This window comes from Prionailurus bengalensis, chromosome A1 (genome assembly GCF_016509475.1).
Source record: "Prionailurus bengalensis isolate Pbe53 chromosome A1, Fcat_Pben_1.1_paternal_pri, whole genome shotgun sequence".
In the NCBI taxonomy this organism is placed as follows: Eukaryota; Metazoa; Chordata; class Mammalia; order Carnivora; family Felidae; genus Prionailurus; species Prionailurus bengalensis.
The window spans coordinates 198322759-198346556 of NC_057343.1; the positions used below are offsets into that span (position 1 = coordinate 198322759).

General features: G+C 53.4%; 1 protein-coding gene across 2 annotated transcripts; it reads left to right on the forward strand.

The window, feature by feature from the left end:
- Positions 1–23022, forward strand: IL17B (interleukin 17B). 2 transcript variants are annotated; one of them, XM_043598214.1, is made up of 3 exons: positions 1–309; positions 20505–20794; positions 22571–23022. In XM_043598214.1, exons 1-3 carry the CDS (start codon positions 244–246, stop codon positions 22800–22802), a joined length of 588 nt encoding a protein of 195 aa, XP_043454149.1. In that variant the 5' UTR covers positions 1–243; the 3' UTR covers positions 22803–23022. The 2 variants fall into 2 exon arrangements, with proteins under 2 accessions (XP_043454149.1, XP_043454140.1); XM_043598205.1 differs by lacking the exon at positions 1–309 and adding an exon at positions 17872–18317.
- Positions 23023–23798: the final 776 nt, after the last annotated feature.

The window sequence follows — 23798 nt, forward strand, 5'->3', positions numbered from 1 at the left end:
TCAGCATTCAGCTGTAGGAAACCATTCCTGCTAATTCAAGCAGAAAGGAATTCACTACAGGGAATTAGGTGCTCACGCAATTGTTGGGAAGGCTGAAGAAGCTCTCGGCAGGGTCTGGAAACGACTCAGTTGACAACACCACAGTGCTGTCCCTCCAGGTCAGTTCCTACCTCTGCTGCCGTCAGAAGTGCGGGAATCAGAAAGGGCTGCCCCACCGCTGGCTTTAAGAACACACTGCTGTAGATGAGTCAGGGGTCAGGAAGCCACCCTTGGCTCTTCCACAGCGGCCCCTCCATGCCCACAAAGCTGGTAAGGGCTCTATATTAGTTTCTTCCTCCCCCTGCCCCCCCACCGAAGCTTTATTGTTTCCATTTGGTTTCCCGCTTGGGAGAGGGCTCCAGGGTGGGTTAAAAGCTGCCTAGTAGCTTCAGGGAGAGGCTCAGGCAGAAGCCCTGACACCAGGGGGTGCAGAGGGGCCCCTCAAAGGCTGCTGAGCTCTACAGGCTCCTAGTGATGCTTGAAGGTGAGCCTTTCGAAGAGATACTCACCCAGCCAGCTGGGGGTTGGTCAGCCTGCAGAGGTGGGACAGGTGGTCACCATCTTCTTGATGAGGTTCACCTCCCCACCCAGGAAATAGTTCTCCGGATCACAGAGATGGGGGTCTGTGCAGCAGAACCCAGGGCAGGCAACTCCAGAAGAGCGTGGGTCAGGTTCTACTCCAGGACCATCATAGCTTCCATGGCGTCCATGCGTCTTGAGGTGGCTTCTGCAGGTCCTAGAAGAGGGTGCGGCTGGTGTGTTGGTTTTACATCTTCAAGAGCTCGGTGCCCTTGCACGTCTCCTCAGCCACCTCATGGAAGGAGTGGCCTGCATCCAGAGCCACATGGTCATGGTTGAAGCAGAAGCCCAGAGAGCGGTAGGTGTAGGAGGTCTGCAGATGCAGATTGACCGGGCAGTTGATGGTGCCCTCCACCTTGGTGGAGCTTCTAGGAAGATCCTGGTTCATTGGCAATAAAGAATTCAGCTCCAAATATGGTGGAGGGGCTGGTCTCAGAGGCAGGGGAAGGCTGCAAAGATGTTCTAAAAGGTTGTGGCTGGAAAAGAGGTTGGAGGGTTGTTGGAAGCTGGGAGAAGGGGCATCCCTGGGTTTGTTCATCCCAAACACAGTTGCAGCAAGAGACAGATCTGCGGGACCGTTGGGGACACTGCCTATATTAACTTCTTAGGGCTGCTGTGACAAAGTACCAGAGCTGGGTGGCTCAACAGCATATTGTCTCCAAGTTCTGGAGTTCTGGAGTCCAAGAGCATGGTGTTGGAAGGGTTGGCTCCCTCTGGGGGCTGTGAGGGAGAATCCATTCCAGGCCTCTCTTGTAGCTTCCGGTGGTTTTCTGGCAGTCTTTGGTGCTCCTTGGCTTGAGATGCATTAGTCTGCCGTGTGCTTTTACGTTCACGTGACGTTCTCCCTGTGGGTGTCTGTCTCGAAAGTCCCCCTTTTTATAGGGACACTGGTCATATTGGATTAAGGTTCACTCTACTCCCGTGTGACCCCATTTAACGAGTTACATCTGCGATGACCCTAGTTCCAAATAAGGTTACACTCTGAGGTGTTGGGGGCTTAGAGCTTCAACATATGAATTTGGGGCGATACCCTTCGGTCTATAAATAATACAAAATTGCTGTAGAAAACCCATATGGTGGTACTTGACATCAGGTATAATGAAGAAGCAGGAATAGGACCTTCATCTAGAACTCTAGGAGGTCTGAGGAATGTTTTCAGCTGACTATACTCTGCATCGTGAAGGCACCCTAGGAGTGGGTTTGGATGGAGGCTCAGCCAACCACCACAACCCTCGCCTAAATCCAAGATCCTCTGCCCGCCTTCTCACCGGTCATTCTGCAGCTGGCAGAATTCACACCCCTGAGCGCATGAACCTGGGGTACTAGAAATAGCAGTCTTCTCAGAAACTAGAAGATGGGGAGTCAGACCCTGGCCTCTAACTGACTTGTAGGGTGACAGCCACAGCTAATCAAAATCTACCGCCATCCACAATTCACTCAACAAACACTGCGGGGCCCACTCTTTACCACACTCCAGAATCTTGGGCCACGCCTTGGCAATTAGCTTCATAAATTTGTTCTATAAGGCCGTCCCACTCAAATTGGCTTCTTTGTTCTTTCTATCCTGGGATTTAAAAAAAAGATAATCGTCTTCTCCCCAACCACGACCGGTTTCCTGTCACCACCATTTTCCCTTCTTGTGTCCGGGTTATTGTGTGCCTGTGCCGGCCAAACTCAACAGCTCCTTTGACGACACGTCAATGATTTATTTTATTTTATTTATTTTTTTAAGTTTATCTATTTATGTTGAGAGAGCAAGCAAGGCAGGGGAGGGGCAGAGACAGAGGGAGATAGAGAGTCCCCAGGAGGCTCTGTGCTGGCAGCGTGGAACTCGACACAGGGCCCGATCCCACGAGCCGTGAGATCACAACCTTTGCCAAACCCTAAGAGTTGGGCAACTCTTCTGCTCCATCACCCAGCCTCAGGGCCTGGGTCCGGGTCTGGTGCTTTCTTTCCTTAAGCAAATATAGCTGCCTACTGTATACACGTGTTGTTGAAAGGGATCAGGCCATTTGTGATGCAGTTCAGAATGTTCTCACACAACACTCTTTTATGGAGAGGGGTGAAAACTCGGCTCTTAGTGACTTCGAGACACTTAGTGGCTTCTTTGGCTCCGGTGACTGAGAAGGCCTCGGGTAGGTTCAGCTTCAGGCATGGCTGGATGCAAAGACTCAAACCATGTTCCTGGAATCTCTCTCTGAGCATGGATCCTAGAAGAAGGCGGGAGGGAGGGAGAGAGGGAGAAAGACGGCGTACAGACAAGATGGAGTCACTCGTGTCAAGCGGTAACTTCCCTCAAGCCGTGACGCAAGAACCAAGGGCGTTGCACCAAAGACCAGATACCGCCGAAACCGGCCCAGGCTGACGACGCTCAGAACTGATGACCAGCAGGACCAGAGGGGGGTCTGCAAAGGCCTGCGACTGATGAAATCCCTTTAAAAAGGGAGAACTTTTGCAGCAAACTGTCAGACTTTCAAGACGCTGACCCTTTCACATCCGACCACGTCAAAAAGGGAGCTGCCGCCGAAGGCCGATGCCCCCGATTGCTCTTGGACCAGAACAGACATCCTCCACTGCTTGAACCTGACAAGCAGCACGTGCTGAGAGCCGCCCGGACAGACGGAGGCCTCATCTCCACTGCACGTCCACGGGCTGACGGCCCGTGGGGTTCGGTAACTTCCTACCCCTTGTTATTTCTCGTCTGCTGCGTGACTTTGTCTCGTGCTTTGCTTTGTGTGACATGTAAAAGCCAAGTTAAACACATAGTCAAATGGCCTGGAGCTTGGAATCCCGGGCCTGCTTTATAAGTATGTTCACCTTGCTCTATGACTGAATAAAGCTGACATTGCGGAAAGAAGGCACGACTTGTGTGTGCGCCCTCACAGCAAGCTTGCAACAGAGCGAACTGCAAAGAGGCCCAGACACAAGGGCCCCGGACAGAAAACAGCGCCGAGGGATAGGAGAGGTCTCGGTGAAACACGAGAGGATTTCCGAACAGGGAAGAACAAAGGCATTCATACATTCTTTTATTCACGCATTCAGGTTGTAGACATTGAACTCCTGCTCTGGGCTTCCCACTGAAAGCCGGCCAGGGGCTCCAGAGATGCAGACCAAGTCCCTGTTACTAAGGAGCTCCCACTGGCTAATGGAGAAGGCGGGGGGATTTGGACAGTAGCGTAGGGACGCACCAGGCATGCCTAGAGGTCATTCCAATCTGGGAATCTGGAAAGCCGTATGGTGGACTGGAAGAGCATTCGAAATAAAAGGAACAGCGTGAACGAAAGCACAGAGGCTCTATTCAGAACTGCACGGAGGCTCACTTACTACATGACGTTGGGTACCCAGTTTTCCCAAGCTGTTTTTCTGCTTTTCAGTTTTTCTGTTTGTACAATAAAGGGCTTGGACAACTTGCTACTGGGGAAGGGAGGGAGAAAACAATGAGACACGCTGGATGTGGTTGTCCCCACCTTGGAGCGGTGAGCCCAGACTCACTTCTTTTTTTTTTAAAAAATTTTTTTTTTAACATTTATTTATTTTTGAGACAGAGAGAGACAGAGCATGAATGGGGGAGGGTCAGAGAGAGAGGGAGACACAGAATCGGAAACAGGCTCCAGGCTCCGAGCTGTTAGCACAGAGCCCGACGCGGGGCTCGAACTCGCGGACCGCGAGATCACGACCTGAGCCAAAGTCGGACGCTCAACTGACTGAGCCACCCAGGCGCCCCTCCAGACTCACTTCTAAGGTCGCTTCAGGGATGCACGAAGGTGAAGCCTCCCAGGCCCGGCCCAGAGGAGAGAGAGGGGATGAAATGATACACATCATGCGGCAACAGGTATTTCTTTTTTCTATTTAAAATTAGCATTTATTGCCTGAATAGGTGATATCTACACATTGTCACCACCAGAAAGCTCTAAATGGCATACCATGAAAAGCAAGTACCCTCCTGAATCCTCCCTCTATCCACCTCTTCCCTCCTTGGAGGAAATCTCTCACCAAGCTTTGCTTGTATTTCCACGAGAATCCATGCTGATGTTTTGCTTGTATTTCCACGATAATCCAGGCAGGTACATATACAGCCCTGGCGTTTTTGTATTTACACATAGGAGCACACGGTTCACCCTGTTCTGCACCTTACTTCGTTTCCTTAGTAACGTGTCTCCTATATTGCAGCCTAGCATCACAGAGGGGGCTCCCTGTTCTTTTGATGGCTGCGTAGGGTCCCCCCGGGGGGATGTGTCCTACTGCAGGCCACCAGTCCTGTGTGGATGTAGGGATGAGCATCTCAAGGTTTTCCAATCCTTTGCTGGCATCGGTGAGGTGGCAAAGCCGGTCCTGGTACCCGTGGGCATTACCGTGCGGGGGTGTCTCTGTCGCAAAGGCCTGGAAGAGCCGTTTGTGGGAGCAAAGTTCTCAGGCGTTTGTGGTTCTGACATAGCCCTCCGGTCCCCCTCCCTCCACAGAGGCTGTAACCCGTTAAGTACTCTCACCAGCAGTGGGCTAGGGGCCTTTTAGTCCCTTCAGGCAGCCCCCCTCCAGGAGGGGTGGGGGGGGAAACTTGGGAGGAGTGCAGAGCTAGAGAGAGCCAGGATGTGCTCCGGAGGGGGAGGAGCCTGGAGCCTGAGCAGACACAGGGCCAGCCATAAGTCCCTGGGGAAATGACGGTGACATAGGGGCTTGCACACCAAGTGTGATGTCGTGTGCACGCTGTCGGTTGTCCTTTGTCCGTCAGCAGTCCAGTGGAAGGCCTGCCACCACCACAGCCTTGCATTCCCAGGAATGGTGCTTGGGAGGAGGGGGTGCCTGGTGATGCGGTGGTGGGGAGGGGGGATGTGAGCGGGGACAGGAGCTCAAGTTAAGAGCCAGTGCCTTGAGAAGCAGGCTGTGCCAAGTGAGGACTAATTCAGGAGGCACTCGCTCCCGTAAAACTCAAGAGAGTTTGAGTTTTGTCAAAAGTGTGGATCCGGAACTGAAGCCATTGGATCTGGACATTAAAGACAAGTGACGTTGGACATGGAGAAGGCCACCATTTGGCCGACATGCCTAGTGGCTGAGGTCCTTAGCCCCTCTAAGATTGGTGGTGTACCCCGACCTCCCCCCACCCTACCATTTTTCCCAGGGGGCCAGAACTACCTGAGTCTCCGTTCCTTGCCTTCCTGTTTTGAAAAGGGCAATTTGACCCTGGTATTTGGGGGAGGTGAGAGAAGAGGTGCTTCTGGGGGTGTTCAGTGATGGTGGTGGCAGTCTTCTCTGCTGCCAGTTCATCACCAGCCCATCTCTTGACTTGGGCGGTAGCGGTCCTGGACCCCCACTCCCCGGGGTCTGAGACCTGAGACCACCTGAACCACACTCCTCCCCAGGCACTATTCTTAACCAGACCACCTGCCCCCAACAGCCCCTTCCCTAGACTCTGTCCTGTACTCTATGGATCCTCCCAAAGATCCCCAAGGAAGGCAGACGGGTGAGACTTTTCACCCCACTTTACACACGAGGACACCTGGGGTCTAGAGATCGGCCTCCCGGGGAGTGTTCCCCTGCCCCCCACTCCCAGCATGGCTCCATAGAACTTCTGGCTTCCAGCGGGTGATGTACAAAGAAAGCAAAGCCCAAGCCCTCCCACACCAACAGGACCCCAAAGTGGGTGGGCTAACTAAGGGAACATCAGGAGACATGGAGGGTGGACTGGCCCCTCTGCCCCTTCCATGCTGTTGACCCCATATTACCCACAGCAAGTCCCGCAGCACTGGGCAGCATTGCTAACTGTTTTATAAATGTTATTGACGCTTGTTCTCTGCAAAAGTACCGAGTGAGGGGCTGGAAGTAGAACAGATATATGTCACTAATCTGTGTGTCACACAGTGTCCGTAGTGGATGGAATGGGGCTTGGCTCTGGAGCCCACTGGATCTGAGTTTGAATCCTGGGTTTACCACAGTTTAATAAGGAATTTACTGTGTGCTTGCTATCTTCATGCATCTAAACGTCCAAGGTGCTCAGAATGTGAAAGAGTCAGAAAGAATGAGAGATGCTTTTGTTTCCCAACTCAGGAGAGCAAAGAGGCCTCGAAATCTTGGGGGGTGATGGGGCCCCTCACTCCACCTAGAGTTAGGGAGCACTGAGTTCCCAGCCCTGGTCCAGGGGAACTCAACATTTTTAATCATAAAACCTTAGAAGTAAACAACGCTTTATTTTTAAGTAAGTTGTTTTAAAAATAACTTTTTAGGGGCATAACCTGGGTGGCTCAGCTGGTTAAGTGTCCAATTCTCGGTTTCGGCTCAGGTCATGATCGCACAGTTTCATGAGTTTAAGCCCCGCATTTGGCTCTGTGCCGACAGTGTGGAGCCTGCTTGGGATTCTCTGTCTCCCTCCACCATTTGCACTATCTCTGTCTCTCTCGAAACTTTAAAATAAATAAATAAATAAATAATCTTTATAAATTCTGTCAAGAACAATTTTTTAAATAACTTTTTAAATGTTTATTTATTATTTTTGAGAGACAGAGCGCAAGCAGGGGAGGGGCAGAGAGTGAGGGAGACACAGAATCCAAAGCAGGCTCCGGGTTCCGAGCGGTCAGCACAGAGCCTAACGCGGGGCTCGAACCCACAAGCCGTGAGATCTCGACCTGAGCCAAAGTCTGACGCTTAAGTGATTGAGCCACCCGGGTGCCCCAAACACGATTTTAATAATATAGCCTCTTCCCTTAACAAATAAAAGATAGACATTAGAGAAGATAGAAGTAAAAATAAAAGACCCTAACATTTTTCCTGAGCTTGGAATGACCCCCCACGTTGGAAATCACGAACCTAGCTTAGAGAAAGCACAGGCTGCGTTGTCCAAGGGACTTAGAGGCGTGTGTGTGTGTGTGTGTGAGCACATGTGCTGAGTCAGGAATGGAGGCAGAGGGACATTTTGGACAAGGCGAGGGTTTGAGGGGTTTCCTTGAGTGGCAGGGGCTGGGCTGAGCTTGCAATGGGGTCCTGAGTGAGGAGGGAAATGTGGCTGGATGGTAGATGGGCTGGACCTTAACTGTCTTGTCCTGGAAGCAGTTTGGCAAGATCTCCATACCCCGACTTGGGCTGCATTAGCAGGGGAGCCTTTCAGCCTAATAATGATCCCATTCCCTACCCCTTAATTAACCTCCTTGCCTCCTTAGGTGGTGACCTTAACCATAGGTACTTTGTTATATATTATATTATATTATATTATATTATATATAACATGAGGGACTTCCATTTTTACATCTATCTTTTCTAATTTCTATTTTTGTGTTAAGGGAATATAACATATTCATATAATAGTATTTTACAGAATTTATACAGATTTATTTTAAAAATAACTTAGTTAAAATAAAGTTATTTATTGAAATAAGCATGGAGGGGGAGCCAGCCCCTCGCCCACCTCCCCGGAAGGGGTAGGGGGTGTGCAAATAATGACGGCGGTTGCAGGGGGTTCAGTCTGAGAAGGCACTGAATAGTAATGTGACCCTTGTCTTACCTGCTTGCCCAAGAGCAAATTCATGTCCACTGCCCAAGTATGAAACGTTATGGTAACGGTTATTGGAGATAATTTCCCACTGGGAGCCACCTGGTTGAGGGGATGAGGGACGATTAGCGCCCCCTAGGCCCTGGCTTAAATTGACCTTGTTTGTCCATCTCTCCCCTTGGCTGCCGAGGCCTCTCCCTGCCTCCCTGCCCCCACCCTGTCCGTGTCTCCCCGGCTGACCCTCCTGGGGACTGAGGCTGATCCAAGGCTTCGTAAACCATTCAGGACTGTTAAACAAATCCTATAATTAGAAGCCAGGTTTCCTAAACGAAGTGAAAAATGTAACGTTACCCTTTGTTTGTTCACTGGATGCTCAACGCATGTCCCATGACCCAGAGGAGCTGTGACTTTGGGTTTTCAAGAAGCCTTAATAAGGTAATGTTTATAAAGTTCTTAGCTTTACAACTCTGCTGAGTACAACTCCGTGAACTGAGGACAAGCCGCAATGCCAAAGAGATTCCACCCCCATCGGCCCCCCATCCCAACGGTGAAGAACGGTGTCCCCTTGTCCTCTTATGCGGTATGTGGATAGCACCAAGACTGAGATTAAAGGGAGTGGGTTCAGGCCTCATCGGTGTGTGACATTCTATCAGTCTCTTTTCGTCTCTGGACTTGTGTTTCTCTGTCTGTAAAAGAGACGAGTTGATGAGACTTGTTTGTTCCAAAAGCCTCTTCTTTTTTTTTTTTTTAATTTTTAAAAAATGTTTTTATTTATTTTTGAGACAGAGAGAGACAGAGCATGAGTAGGGGAGGGGCACAGAGAAAGGGAGACACAGAATCCAAAGCAGGCTCCAGGCTCTGAGCTGTCAGCACAGAGCCTGACGCGGGGCTCAAACCCATGAACTGCGAGATCATGCCCTGAGCCGAAGTCGGACGCTCAACCGACTGAGCCACCCAGGAGCCCCTCTGAAAGTCTCTTCTAACTCGGATATTCTACAGTTTGATTTCTGTGTCTCTCCACCATTGGGTTTTATCTAAAGCAAGGATACTTCTCCAAATTTGATCTCCATTCTCTGAACTTTCCCAAAGGACTTGGTAATGAACCTTGAACAGGGTAAATCTAGTTTGGGGTTGGCAACACACAGACATACACCTTTTCTGCCTCAGCTTTGAACCGTCAAGCTCCTCCCTCATGAGATATAATACATGACCCCCCCCCCCCCCCCAAAATGTGAAAATAACGTGTGGGAAGAAGAATAATTCCTTAACTCTTCAAAGGAGTTCAAACTGGCCAAGATGGGGAAGCGTGGAAAGAGCCAGGGCTGTGGCTGTCTGGAAATGGTAGCCCCCGTTAAGCGGCCGATGTTCTGTTAACATCATAACCGCTGACGTTTATGGAGTTCATTCTATGAACCAGACTGTGTGCTGAGGGCTTCTATCCATCTTCTCAGTTAACCTCACGGCAAGTCTGTGAGGGACGTACTTTTTCATCTTCATTTGACAGATAAGAAACTGACCCTTACAGAGGAAAGAATTTGCCGGAAGGAAATAAGTGGTTGGAGCAGAGACTCCAGGGCCCATTCTTGACCTGCATAAATCCGCGTCCTCCAACCCCCTGATCCTGTTGTGGTGCTTGTGGAAGCGTCCATCATTCTGGGTCCCTGAGCGGTTCAGATGAGCAGAGCATGCGCCGGGAGCCTACGTAGGACTCGTAACGTAGGTGAGAAAGAGACCTTTGCTGGAGTAAGCCTCCAAGATCTGGGAGGTGTGCACAATGTGGCCTATCCTGAGTGACACTGCTCGTCACAGGGCTGAAGGAGCAACTTTGTTCCCTCTGTTCTCAAAGAGCAAATTTGTCATCAGCAGACGGAAGGAGCAGGGAAGCAGACGTTTAAATCAAGCAGCGCCTAATAAGAGACCAGGGAGCATTTACTAGGAGCATCACTGAGAAGCCAGCAAAATGACCGTAAGGTCCTGCTGATCCTGAGGTTCAAGGAAACGGTCTAAAACAGTTGAAGATTTGTGAGTAATTCTGGAAAGACAGTGTCAGAGCTAGCTAGCCCTGCGGTTGAGATAATGGGCTAGAATGGCAGGGAATCCCAATATGGGAGACAAAAAATTGTGGACATAGCTATGTAATCACCAGACTGAGGAGTCAAACAGTCCCAGTTTTTCCACCCCTGGGGGAGAGAGAGAGATTGGGGTCAGCCCGACCCTAGAATTCTCTCCAGAGCTGACTCAGAAAACATGGCCCCTTGGCACTGAGCCCTCTTGCCAGACACAATTCTCTTCAGGGTAGGCTTGTTCACAGAGCACAGCCAGGCCACGTCGAAGAGAATTCGGATGGACTTTGGTGCTGTGTATCCTGCCTACTGACATGGGTGCCCACCTCTAACCGCTGCCTGCTTCCCAAAGCTCATTCCCTAAGCTGGGGCAAAGGTGAGGGGCAGGTGGTGGTCAAAAGTGGCCCTGGGGACCCAGGCTTTCAGCCTAAGCTCTGCACTTTTTCTCCTCACTGTTTTCCTACCCAGTTTCCTCTTCTATAAAAATCTTTATATTCACGGGTGGTTGATACAAGGAAATAAGAGTCAAGGATGTAAAAGTGCTTTGTAAACCGTAGAGAGCTACACGCACACAAAAGCTCTCACTCTTACCACCATGCAGTTATCGGCAGCGTCTGTCTCGGTCCGAAGGGTATATATACCATCTCTGTCTCCCGGGGCCGGAAACCTTGAAACTCTTTTTTTTTTTTTAATTTTTAACAAACGTTTATTATTATTATTATTTTTTTTAGTAATCTCTACGCTCCATGTGGGGCTCAAACTCACGACCTCAAGATCAAGAGTCACATGTTCTTCTGACTGAGCCAGCCAGGCGCCCCTTGAAACTGTCTTCCAAAATTAGAACAATTATGGAGGCTTCATTCCTGGGAACCAGACTTTGGAAATGGTCAGCTTCCCCACCGGCCAGCCATTTCTTCCTCTTCCCTCACAAATACAGTATTTATGAGAACTGTCCTTTCAGTAGAAATTTGGCAAGATGTCACGTACTGGAGACATTGTATCTTCTTCCACAGGCCCTGAGAGCGGAGGTCACGGGCCCTCAGCCTGGTCCTAAAATATCAATATTGTTGTATCTGCCGTCCTCTTTGAGATGATGAGCTCCGGAACTGTTAGCTGTTCACTGCTGTATGACCCGGGGCTAAGCACAGGGCCTGACACATTATGTCTTTGTCAAGAGGTGAGTGAACCCTCTTCAAGGACTCTCGAGGCTTTTCATTGCCCATATAGTAACGTCACAGCTCGTAGAAACTTACAGAAGGCCCTAGGCAAGATATTTAAACGACCACCTGGGGCGCCTTCTCAGTATCATCAGCTAATGGGTTCATAGGAAAGTTCAGGAGGTTCTGACCTCCTTCTGCAGGGAGGCCCAGGTTGGGACTCCCTGTAGCCCTAAGAGCCTGTACAGTTTTGAGACTGGTTTCCAGGTGGGGAGGCAGACCGGGGACAGATGCCTTGGCTACGGCCGTCAAGGCTCCTTGCTGAAGAAGGGCAGTGGGACCTGTCCTGGGGTCGCTGCCTGTCCGCCAAGAGGTGGGTATCGGGTAGCTCTTAGGGCTTCTCCGGTGGCTCAGCAAGGCCTGCCCTGGTCACAGCTGGCTCCTGAGTCAGGCGCCGAGAAGCACGTGTGTGAATAAGCCGCGTTCCCAATCCGCAAGAGGCTCTCACCCGAGGCCTCCAAAACACGCACCCGTAAGACCCCATCCACAAATACACGCTCCCACGGACACCAAAACAGACACAGTGAAAACATCGCTGTGTGAGCCAGTAACAGAAGCCAATACGTAAGGCAGACTCTGATAAGTACTATGCCTTTCAGCTATGTTGGGGGAGCAGGCCTTTGAACCCAAGCTGCCAAGGAATTCCCCTCTCCCCACCCCTCCCCGGAGGACTCCTCTCCTACAAACAGCCAGGTGACACCAAGCTCTTTGTCCTTCCATCCTCTCTCCCCCTCTCCCCAAGCCCAAGCTTTATTCTCCACCAGGTCTGGGCTCTGGGGGGCTGAAGAGAACCCTTCTCACGGCTGTACCCTCCTCCTGGACGATGGGGCCTCCCACCCAAAATAGATGCAGACCCACCCAGCAGGAGGAGGGGCTGACAGCTTTCAGGGAAAAGTCAGAACTCTGGATCTTGTAAGTCCAGACGTCCTATAAACTCTGACCGAAGAATAAACATCCCCCGGGACTGAGGGGAAGATATGTCGGTGGGCAGGGGGCCCGGCGCCTCTGTCTGCTCTGGGGACAGGCTGTTTAGTCCATATCCCTCATGGGCCTCTTTGGGCTCCTTCCTGTTCCCGGTCTGGACAAGTGGAGGCCCATCAGCGGGCCTGAGGCCTCGGACCTGGGACTCAGACCTCTCAGGGCTGGAAGGGGAACTGTCAAAACTCAACAAGCCCGGCCCTTTCCTTCGTTTTTATTTGGTTTTATTTTTTAAGTAGGTTTCATGCCCAGTGGAGGGCTTGAATTCATGACTGTGAGATCAAGAGTTGTGTGCCGTGCTGACTGGGACAGCCAGGCACCCCCCCCATTTCCTCTTCTTGAACCTCCCGCATACCACTCCCAACTGCTGCTAAAACAACCCGGCTGATGGGGAGCTCGCTCTTTCCCAGGGCAGTCTATTCTATGACTGGGCCTCTGGTAGTTAAAACGTTCTAGAAGAGGGCTGACGAGAATTGTTCTGGGTGACCTGACTGAGCAAGAGTAAAGAACAATGGGTACAACAAAATAATAGCAGGGCATTCGTTGAGCGACATGCTGAGCCAGACGCTTTGCATGCATCATCTCATTAAATCTGCCCTCCTTTCCAGGAGGACACACACAGGATCAGAGAGGTTAGGTCACCTGCCCAAGCTAACCCAGCTGTCGTGTGCAGAGGCTGGGGTTCAGGTCACTCTGGTGCAGAGTCCATGCTTTAAATATTAGCCTGTACTGTTTTTCCACAATCAAAAAGCAAAAATAGCATACACGCACTAAAACACCATCCAACTGGGACGCCTGGGTGGTTCAGTCGGTTGGGCATCCGACTTCCGCTCAGGTCACGATCTCGCAGTTCGTGAGTTCGAGCCCCGCGTCAGGCTCTGTGCTGACAGCTCGGAGCCTGGAGCCTGCTTCAGATTCTGTCTCCCTCTCTCTGCTCCTCCCCCACTCACACTCTGTCTCTTTCTCTCTCTCTCTCTCAAAAATAAATAAAGCTTAAAAAAAATTAAAAAATATAAATAAAGTAAAACACCATCCAACTAACACAGGCACACACAAAGCCAATCAAGTCACAATAAAAACAGCTAAAATGTGCCAAATATTTAGTACTAGTTGTGTGCCAGGCACATCATAATTTTCATGATAAATCCATTTAAACAACCCCAAGAGGAACCTGAGGCTCCTTGAGGTTAGGAAAAGTAGGATGTGCATCCTCAGGGAGAAATGAGCTCTCCCTTATAATGAAGGTGTCCAACCGAGATGCTTAAAAAGGGGATCCTGTGCTGGGAGGGGCCGCACGGGACATCCCCCGGGTCTGAGGTTATATGGGTGGTGAGTGCTAACAAGAGACGAGGTACCGGGCGAAGTCGATCAGTAATTCAGAAACACACGCTTGGTGTTTTCAAGGCTGGCTGCTGGGCAGAAGGGAGGCCCTAGCCATCCAGGCCCCGAGTATAAGTCCACCTCCTAGAGTCCTACCCCTACTCCCATTTCCTTGACTGCCCCCCCAATGGGGGAGAAGGCCTCGGCACCTGGCCTGGGCAGAGGGTCATGTGGACACCCCAGGGGCCTCCCATTCACCCAGGCCTTTCCCTTTTTTGAGAACTGGGAGTTTGCTGGCTGGGTCTGTTCCCACCAACAGTGTTCCCGTCCAGGGAGCTTAAAATAGTGCCTCTTGGCTGGGGCTCTCGAGTGAGCAGTGAGGCAGGCATTTGTGCAAATATGGGCCTGGGAGAAAGAGTCCTACCCAGGAGGGTGGCGGGCGGGGTGGGCAGCATGTCAGGAGAGCCAAGACCTCCTGTGGAGGATGCGCCCTCCTGGCCACAGCCCCCCTCCATCTTGCAAGAGAGGCGCCTGTTAGTCTCCTGCCCCCCCAGACCGTACTGGGCTCACTTGGGCACGTCTTTAGACTGAATCCCACAGGCCCTCCTTGCTCCAGGGTGAGCTTCCTGGAAACGGGGCCTGTGCATTCTTCTGCACGTTCTATCCTTGTCCCCATCTCACAATGCCCTTCCCACTCAAGCACACTCCAGAAGCATCCTTGAAGGCCCAAATCAGTTTTAATAATAGCAGTGACAATTGCATCCACCTTTAATTGAGCATTTACTTTTGTCAGGCGCTCGGCTAAGTCTTTCAACATGCATTATCTCATTTGATCCTCACGACATTCTATCCAAGCCAGGTTATTATTATCTCCACTGTGCAGAAGAAACCAAGGCTCAGAGAAGTCAAGGGACTGTCCCGAGGACACATAGCTGTGAACCGATAGAGGCAGGAGTAAAACTCAGGTCTGTCCATCTCTAGAATCTGAACCCTTACCCCTGGGCTATACCTCTTCCTACAGGTCCCTGATGCTCTGGCCTCCCGTTCTCCATTCCAGCATTAACACTCCATATTGCATATAGCTGCTTTGAGTCAACGCATCGAAGATTTCGCGAATGCCTACTACGTGCCGGGAACACTGCTGGGCGTCTCGCTCACCCCCTGGGAGCTCTCAGGTCCCCTTGAGGACTCTGGTTTGGGCTTGGGCTCAGTGACCTCCCCAGCATTCACGGACCTGTTTGTTGAGGATGTCCAGGTAAGGCTGAGGCAAGCATAGCCCCTCCTCAATGACCAGCTGGCCATCCCCTCTCCTCTCCTGGCTGCAACTCTCCTTTCTTTCCCCCACTGCAGGGAACAGCATGTACAGGAATCAGACAAACTTGCTTTGAACCCTGTGACTTTGGGCTCCCTGAGCCTCAGTTTCCCCCTCTGTAGATAAGGGATAAAATTAGGACCTCGCCACAGGGTGGCTGGGAAGATGTAAGGAAACAATTGCACACGAAGGACTTAGCACAGGGCCTGGCAGTCAGTCAGTAGATATTAAGCAGTAGCTATTACTATTACTAGTTGTTATTTTCTGAAAATTATGATGTCCTGGTGACAAATGCCCAAGGCCTAGAACATACTAGATGCTCCAAGTGAAGGGAATCACTCACAAGGCAGACGGAGGCCTCCACCCCATCCCTGCCCCTTCACTCTCGGTGGCTGTGCCCTTCCTGCAGTGACTGGGAGGTGTCTCAGCGCTTGACCCTAACAGTGGGTCACTTGGGCTGCCAGGGGCAGGCCCAGGACCCATACCCCATCACTTGGTCCCCTCATTTGCAACGCTAGGGCCCATTCAGACTTGGTTGGTGTGAGGTTCCCTCAGGGCTTGCGGCCCCTCTTCAGGGTCGTCTGGCTTTCTGGTGGCGCCACCTGGTGGTGAGCACAGCATAGTTCATGGCAGGCTCTGCAGCCAGAGGGCTGTCTGGAGACTGAGCAAGACCACCCCCTGCCCCTTCCTCTCCAGCACATCCGTCCCTTCCCTCATTTACGAGTGCCATCCACCTTCCGTGAAAAAATCCTAACGACTCCAACTTTGCTGTGAACCCAAGAACCCCAAGTTCGTAGGCCTCCCTCTCAGGCCTGGGTTGGGTCCCATGGTGGTCTGCCAGGAGGGTTCATTCACACTTAGGACATCTCTGAGGGCAGATGACCCTTCAGTGGTTTCTAGAAACCTAGGCTGGAGGAAGGGACCTCCTTCCAGGCCCGAGCTGGCCCAGGCATGGGAAACCCAGTAATGGTCACTGGGCCCATCCTTGACTCCCTGAAGCACCTTCCCTGGGGACCTCACAGATCCCCGCCCCGACTGGGAGGAGTCTGGAGACCCAGCCGGGCCCAGGGCTGTAGGTATAAACTTTGGGGGAAGAGCAGTAAGAATTAGGAGACTGAGGCATGCTCTAACCAGCCTCATGGGGCTCTGACACCAACACACCATGTCAGCTAGGGTGAGGCCCACCCCTCCCTGGCCTCCGTCTCCCATGCTCAAGTGGAGGTTGGGTGGGGGAAGGAGAAGATGACGGGTAAGGATTTCTGTAGCTCCCAGACTGGCTCCTTGTCAGGTGCAGATTCCTGGGCCTGCTTTGTCAGAGCTCTGAGGCCAGGACCCTGGAATCCATATTGACGTGCACTGAAGCTGGAAGCTAAGGAAGCTAAGTCGTGTCCTTGAGACTTCCCTCTCTGTGGATGCCAGGCTGCGGGTGGGGCCGCCCCAGCTGCATGCTGGTCGGTCCCCCTGCCGGCTGCAGCAGAGTGGTAGCGAGGAGACTGCCCCCCAGCCCTCACCCCCTCACGCTTGCCCCGAGAACAGTGGCGGTGGGGCTGAGGCAGCCGGAGTGGGGGCCCTCGCTGCCTGAGGAGGTATTTTCGGAATACCCCCTCCCTCTGGAGTTTCCAGTGATAGAATAGAGTCCTGTCTAGTATTTGACCAAATATGGTGGTATCTCTCCACGAGCTCCCGCCTCAGCCAGTTTCTCAGTTATGCTGTGGAAACCTGCCCCGGACAGATTAATCTTGTGACATTCAGGAGCGCGTCGCACTCAGCGTTCTCTCCCTCAGCCGATTCCTGTAAATGGCCAGGAGTGGCCCTCCGCAAGACGCTGCAGTCCCCAGTGTTTGCTCACAGACACTCCCTGTCCTCTGCACGCTCCCTCCCAGCCCTCCGCCGCCTCCCTGGGGGGACTGGCTCCCTCACATCGGGGCCTGGCCGGGCTGTTCACCTGAGGTGAGAGACCTAGGCCCCCGCGGGGCTGCTCAGTTCAGCGTGGGATCCTGGGGTCACCCGAGCTCACCACATTGCGGCCGGAGCCTGTGAAGCCCAGAGGTCTCTCAGGGCCCCGGGGGGTAGGAAGGAGAGTTGGCTGAGCGATGAGAACCACACGGGCTCTAATGCTAATGAGAACGGCTAATGTTTATAATAACAACTATATGCTTGTTTCATAATGATCATTTTCGTCATAAACAGCTAAGTGTTTATTGAGCACTTACTACATGTCAGGTACTGTGCCAGCTGTTAAACATGGTTTATTTCCTTTACTCCTTTTAACAGCCCCAAGTAGTGGCCGCCGTGATTCCCCCCATCCTAGAGAGGTGGGAAGTGAGGCTCAGAACGATTTCAGGAAGAAAGGGGCCAGGCGACTGTCGATTCCTGGGCATGACCCCCATTTTACAGAGAAGGAGACTGAGGCTGAGAGTCAAAGTCACAGACAGCTACACAGGGGCAGGCCCCTGGACGGAAGACCCTCTACATGGAATGGGGGTGGGGGGCGCTGCATCGGGAAGGGCAGAACAGCGAGCCACGAAGTCCTCCTGAACTGCGACTTGGCCGGCGCAGGAGCACAGATTCAGAAACATGCTCACAGCAGGCCAGAATTGGGCAGAAAATATCCCAAGACAAACAGCATGGGGTGGGGGAATAGAGGCCTGCACAGGGACCAGGTATGAATCCCGGCTCTGTCGTCTCTTACCCACTGTGTAATCCTCGACAAGTCCCTTCCTTGCTCTGGCCTCAGTTTCCCTTCCTGTGAACTGACTAGGCGGGTGGGGCTCCCCCACCCAGGGCCGTTGAACTCACCTGAGGCTGGCTGAGGCCGGAGGGCCTGAGGCTGTTTCCCCGGGAGACGGGGCCCGCGTCCCGCTCCTGGCTGGCACACTCGAGAACATTTGCTCTCCTGACCAACGGACAGCCCGTCCCGCCTCCGCCCTCACCCCCTTGCCATCCCCAAAGCAAACGAAGCTGATTGTCTTAGCCGGCCCTGTGGGTGCCGGCCGGGTGGCTAGCCGCAGGCCACAGGCGGAGGTCCCACCCGCCAGGGCCCCGCCGGACACACAGGGCATTGTCCCTTAGTCAACAGCCCCTGGGCACCTCGGCCCGGCTCCTGGCCTGCCCCCACGCCCCTCGCCGCCAGGCCCAGCCAGCTGGGGGCCCGAGGCTCCCAGCTGATGACGAGCCCACCCAGCCACCCCCCAGCAGCCCCCTGACGAGCTATAATTGCTTCGCTCCTTCCTGTTGCTGCCATTCTCTTGGCGGAGGCATCTGGGGTTCCAGGCGGGCGGCAGCTGCTGGCCAACCGCCTGGCTCGCGGGATGGACTGGCCCCACAACCTGGTACGTGGCTCTTCCCCACCCCCACCCCATTTTAGGGCCTGAGTGTTTCGTTACTTCTCTCCTATTGATTCATGGCTGCCTCTGTTTGGCTTGGAATCTGCAGAGGTGAGTTCTCCCTCTGCCGTCTCTCCCCCAGGGCGAGGAAGAAACAGAGACCGGTCTCAGAGCCTGTGGCCATGGCCGACAGCTCGGGCTTCTGAACTGGGCTCAGCCCGTCCACAGCGAAGCCCTTTCAGGCCCAAGCCGTCCGGGGCGGGGGAGCCTGGCAAACTCCGTTATCGGGGTTCTTCCAGAGAAGTCCCTGGGTCCTGAGAGCCAGGCCGTGTGACCTTGGGCAAGTCCTTGTGTTTCTGTTTCCCAGGGGAGGTGGGGAGACTTGGATCCTGTTCTAGGTTTCTCTGAGTGGAGGGCCCAAGTTCAAGGGCGCCAGGGTGAGCAGCCCAGAGGAGAAAGCCAATTGTGAAGGAGGCCTTTTTTCCTGCACCAGTATCCGGGACCAAAAGGGAAGAATGTAGCGACTTGAATCTCTTTGGTGGATTTTGTGCCAGGCAGTGGTGTTGCCAGGAGGGGCTGTGCTGGAACTTGTGTTCAAGGGTCAAGGTTTGTTGGGTAGCCTGGATCGGTCAGGCCTGGGCTGTGCAGGTGCTGAGGTGAGTGGTTTGGGGCAGGTGGGAGCCTGGTTAGATGCAGGGACAAGATGAAACCCCCCCTCCCCGCCCCTCCCCCCCCCCCCCCCCCCAATGAAGATTCTTCCCTTCTGGCGAGCCCTGGGCTCCACCCCAGTCCTGGCCCTTGTCTCCCTGCCTTGCGGGAGAGTCGGGTCCTGCCAGGCTCCCGGGGCTTCTCCTGAGCGAGCCAGAGACTTTCCTGACGCTCTGGGTTCTATGGGAAGAAGTGGACGGAGGTTGGCGAGGTTGGATACGGGTGAGGCGTGGATGGGGTGGGGGCAGGCAGAGGGCCGGGCATAGACGAGAGGGGCACAGGTGTCATGGAGTCCAACAGGGATCCTCAGCCGCGACCTGCCCATGTCCCCAACTTCATCTCACGCCCCCTCCTCTGCACACTCTATTTCAGCCTCGCGGTTTCCCCGGCAAAGCTCTTCACCGACGCAAACCTTTCCTCACGCTGCCACCCCTCCCCGACCCCCACCCCCGTGAGATATTTAGACTCCCTCTGCCCACATCTGCCTCCCTCTTATCCTTCAAATTTCACCTACATGCCGGCTCCCCAGAAAGGCCTTGCGGGACCACTCGGCTGCTGCTAAGCGGCTGGCCCTGATCTCTAGCCACAGGCAGCCCGCGTCATCATCACATTCATCGCTAGAGATTTAGGTGCTTGTTACTTGTTCACCGTCTGTTCCCCCACCCAGACTGTAAGCTACAGAAGGGGCAGGGATGGTGACAGCCGTTGACTGACTCAGTCACAGGGGAGGAGACAGTATATGGAAGCTGCTGCAATGCCTGCCTGCGTGGAGTCCGTGCTTAGTAGGGGAGGGATGCATAACAGAACCACACATGTGAACTCTAAGTCTGCAGGCATGCAAGGGGCGTGTGGTGTTGAGAGCCCCAAAAGGTCCACTGAGGCATCCCGAAGGACGTGACACTGGGCTGAGACATGAGGGGTTGAGGGGTAAGAGGCATTTAGATGAATGAGGGAGGCAGGACTCTGCGGGTGGCAGCCTGTGCAAAGTCCCTGTGGCAGGAAGGAGCATTTTGGGAGGAAGGGCTTGAGAGAAGGTCAGAGGCTGGAGCGCAGGTGTGAGAGGAAGTCAGGGGTAAGATTGGAGGAGGCAGGGCTCAGCAGAGGTCAGACCATGTGGCAGAGTAGGGGTGTCTTTAACCTAAGGGTGAACGGTCAAGCAGGAGTTAACATCAGATCGGCATTTCAAGCAGCTGTCCTTGGCCATGGTGCAGAGAACGGATTGAAGGAGACCGGGGGGATGTGGGGAGACCAGGTGGGAGGCTGTTGAGGGATGGTGGTGCAGATGGATAAATGGCAAGGTGGGGAGATTTTGAAGAGGTGATACAGGCGGGACTTAGTCCCGTCCGCATGTCTATACTTGTGGTGGCCTGGCAGGTGAGGCAGTCCCTGTAAAGGCCCTCTTCCCTCTCTCTTCCCTGAGCCTGGAGTCTTGGCCCAGAGGGACACCCGGCTCTCCTATCTTTGACGTGTGGCCTTCTTTCCCAGCTGTTCCTTCTGACCGTCTCCATCTTCCTGGGGCTGGGCCAGCCCAGGAACCCCAAAGGCAAGAGGAAGGGGCCAGGGCGGCCTGGAACGCTGGCTTCTGGGCCTCACCAGGTGCCGCTGGACCTGGTGTCACAGGCGAAGCCGTACGCCCGCATGGAGGAATACGAGAGGAACCTCGGGGAGATGGTAGCCCAGCTGAGGAACAGCTCTGAGCCGGCCAGGAGGAAGTGTGAGGTCAACCTGCAGCTGTGGCTGTCCAACAAGAGGAGTCTGTCGCCCTGGGGCTACAGGTAGGCTGGGCTGGGCAGCCACGGGCAAGCCGCGTGTGGGGGGCGGTGGGGGGGGGCACCGTGCCCACTGTCCCCACCATCCTAATAGTTACACCTTGGATCGGGAGGCCCGAGTGCCTGGGTTTGAATCTCGGCTCTGCCCCCTACTCGCTGCGTGGCTTTGGGCAGCCTCAGCCTCTCCGAGCCTCAGTTTCTTGCATGTCAGTGGGGGTGACGGTAGTTCAAACTTCGTCGGTTTTATAGGCTTGTGATTAAATGAGCTGTCTGTGCAGAGCCCTGGCATTCGTGTTCCCCACATCCCCGCTGGAGTGCCTGCAAGGCTCTCACTTCCTCTGCCTCGGCGTGCCTTGTACACCCTCCCAGTCACAGCGCCTGCAGGGCAGTATTGAGTTCTGTGTCTACATCTGCCTCTCACGACTGGCACCTCCCCAGGGCCCGCATCAGAGTCATCTAAGGACTCTCGTGCCCCACTCCGTCAAAATCTGCAGGAAGAGGCCCAGAGAGTGATATGTCACACACCTCCACGTGATCGGGAACCAAAACCCGCTGTTCTCAGACTACAGGGTCGGTGCCTTACCTCGGTCAAAGCTCTACTTCTAAGCACAGAGCCTGGCATGCACAAGGGGCCAAATGCCTGCGTGCTGGAAGAAACCGAGTAACCTTGAAGGGTCCTCACTCACAAGTCAGGCCAAAGATTTTTTAGGGGCGCAACTTAGGTCCCGAGATCCTAGAAGTGCGGAGCTTTCTGGTTTGATGGAAAGTCTAACACGGTGGGCACTGAGCTGTTGAGCGCTTGAAAAGTAACTAGTGTAGCTGAGGAGCTAATTTTGATTATTTTATTTGTCTTAAATTTATTTATCTCAACTGAGGGATAGTTGACTAATTCTGATTAACTTCAATTTAAATAGCCACATGTGGCTTAGTGGCTACCGTATCTGGAATATGGCAGTTGGAGGGCTCCATAAAGATCCTGCTCAAAGCTGGACTTCAAAACTTGCCGTGCCCTTGAATCGGGGGGGGGGGGGGGGGGGGGGGGGGGGAGGGGAGGTCTTATAAAAATGCAGGTTTGGATCCAGGAGGTCTGGGGCAGGGATAAGATTCTGCTTTTCTAACAAGCTCTTGGTGATGCTGATGCTGTAGGTCCGCAGTCAAACTCCCTCCCTCCCAATTAGCAGATGAGGAAACTGAGGCACAGAGAAGGCAAGGTCATAAAACAAGTCCCTGTACTCTCAGGTCTGGGAGGGAACTTGTCTGTGTTGCCCATCAGTGAACACCTAATGTCCAGGACAGACTCACATGGTGGGTGTCTGAAAAATATGTGCTGAACAAGTAGAAACGAAGTCAGAATAGAACCCAGGCTTCCTGACTCCTCTTCTCGTGAGGATTAGGCATCAATGTGCTCATCTATCGTTTCCCACGGAAGAAGTTTCCCAGGGATATGAACATGGCGGGGGTGGGCGGGTAGACGGAGAAGGCCTTAGCTTCTTTGCAATCCCAGAGCAGAATCTAGTACTGGGATGGGCAACCGGTGGATGAAAGAAGGGAGCTGGGTGACCTTGAGCCTGGATAACCTGGGGGCTGGCTTGCCTTCCGAGATCTTTGGTTTTCTCACCTGGCACACGGAGTTAATTACTGTCCATCCTCCACCACCGCGCAGTCTTGCTGTGGGAATGAAAACCCCAGCGAGAAAAGGTAGGGGTGTGCTTCCTGGGGACTGATTTGCTCTCCCCTCCCCCCACCGCCTTCCACTCAGTGCTTTCTCCTGCCTTCCTGCAGCATCAACCACGACCCGAGCCGCATCCCCGCGGACCTACCGGAGGCGCGGTGCCTGTGTCTGGGCTGCGTGAACCCCTTCACCATGCAGGAGGACCGCAGCATGGTGAGCGTGCCTGTGTTCAGCCAGGTGCCCGTGCGCCGCCGCCTCTGCCCGCTGCCACCACGCACGGGGCCCTGCCGCCAGCGTGCGGTCATGGAGACCATTGCGGTGGGCTGCACCTGCATCTTCTGAATCAGAGCCTGCGTGGGGGGAGGGGGGGGAGGACGGGGCGCGGAGACCACCCTCCCTGCGCCCCCGCGCCAAGCCAGGCCAATGAAAAGTAAACGCTGTCTTTTGTAAAGCGAGACTTTGGGTTCGCTCCTTGGGGCTCAGAAGCCGAAACCAGGGTGGGGGATGGGAGGCTGTTGGGATGTAGATTTCAGATCAATAAAAAGGGATATTCCATCGCTCAGCGGTCTCCAACCCTGACATAGGTTATTTTAAAAATACTGCATTCACTCTACCATTTAGGGCAGTCACATACTTCCTTTAATTTGGGTTTGTAAGCCTACTTCAACCATGTTATTGGAGCTTCGTTGATATAAACCTATATAGGAGTGAACAAGCACCATCTCTCCCCCAGATAAGTCAAGGACGGTTGCGAGCAAGCTCTTAGGGAAGCGGGGAGCTTCCGGTTTCTGGAAAAGCCCGGCTAATGCTGAAGCTCTATGGATACTGTGGAGCAGATCCTGCTTTGGTTAGAGTAAGTGACCTAGAAGGGCTCTTTCAGCTCTGAGATTCTCTGCAGGTCAGCCCTAGACCCACAGAAGAGCCTTCAGGTTGCCAGAGAGTGGGGGGTTTTTAATCTGGGCCAGCCAGCCCCTGAAACTTTCACGCGGGTATGGATTTTTCCGGGCTGGGATCCCTTGCTTTGAACAAACACTCAAGAGTTGGGAAGCCCCCGTGTCGATCATTCTTTCCTCCAGCCTTATGTGTAAGGGGATCTGGATAGATGGTTTCATGATATCGGCGGTTCCCAAACTTTAGCTAGCGCCAGAATCACCTGGAGTACTCGTTAAAACACAGGTCGCGGGGGCCCCACGTGCAGGGGTTCCAGGTGGGAGCTGAGACTTCGCATTTCCAATGCAGTGGTTCCCGGGTGATAACTGCTTGTCCGGGGGCCACACTTGGAGAACTTGGAGAGCCGCTGGCTTATATCAAGATACTTTGCTGATCAGAAAGGCAGTG

What these genes read in the sequence shown, in the direction of transcription:
- IL17B (XM_043598214.1), top strand. Translation starts at nt 244, where the DNA reads ATGAGTCAGGGGTCAGGAAGCCACCCTTGGCTCTTCCACAGCGGCCCC. An exon ending in CCTCCATGCCCACAAAGCTG is followed by an intron (nt 310 to 20,504) that starts GTAAGGGCTCTA and finishes CTTCTTTCCCAG; the next exon opens with CTGTTCCTTCTGACCGTCTC. An exon ending in CTGTCGCCCTGGGGCTACAG is followed by an intron (nt 20,795 to 22,570) that starts GTAGGCTGGGCT and finishes GCCTTCCTGCAG; the next exon opens with CATCAACCACGACCCGAGCC.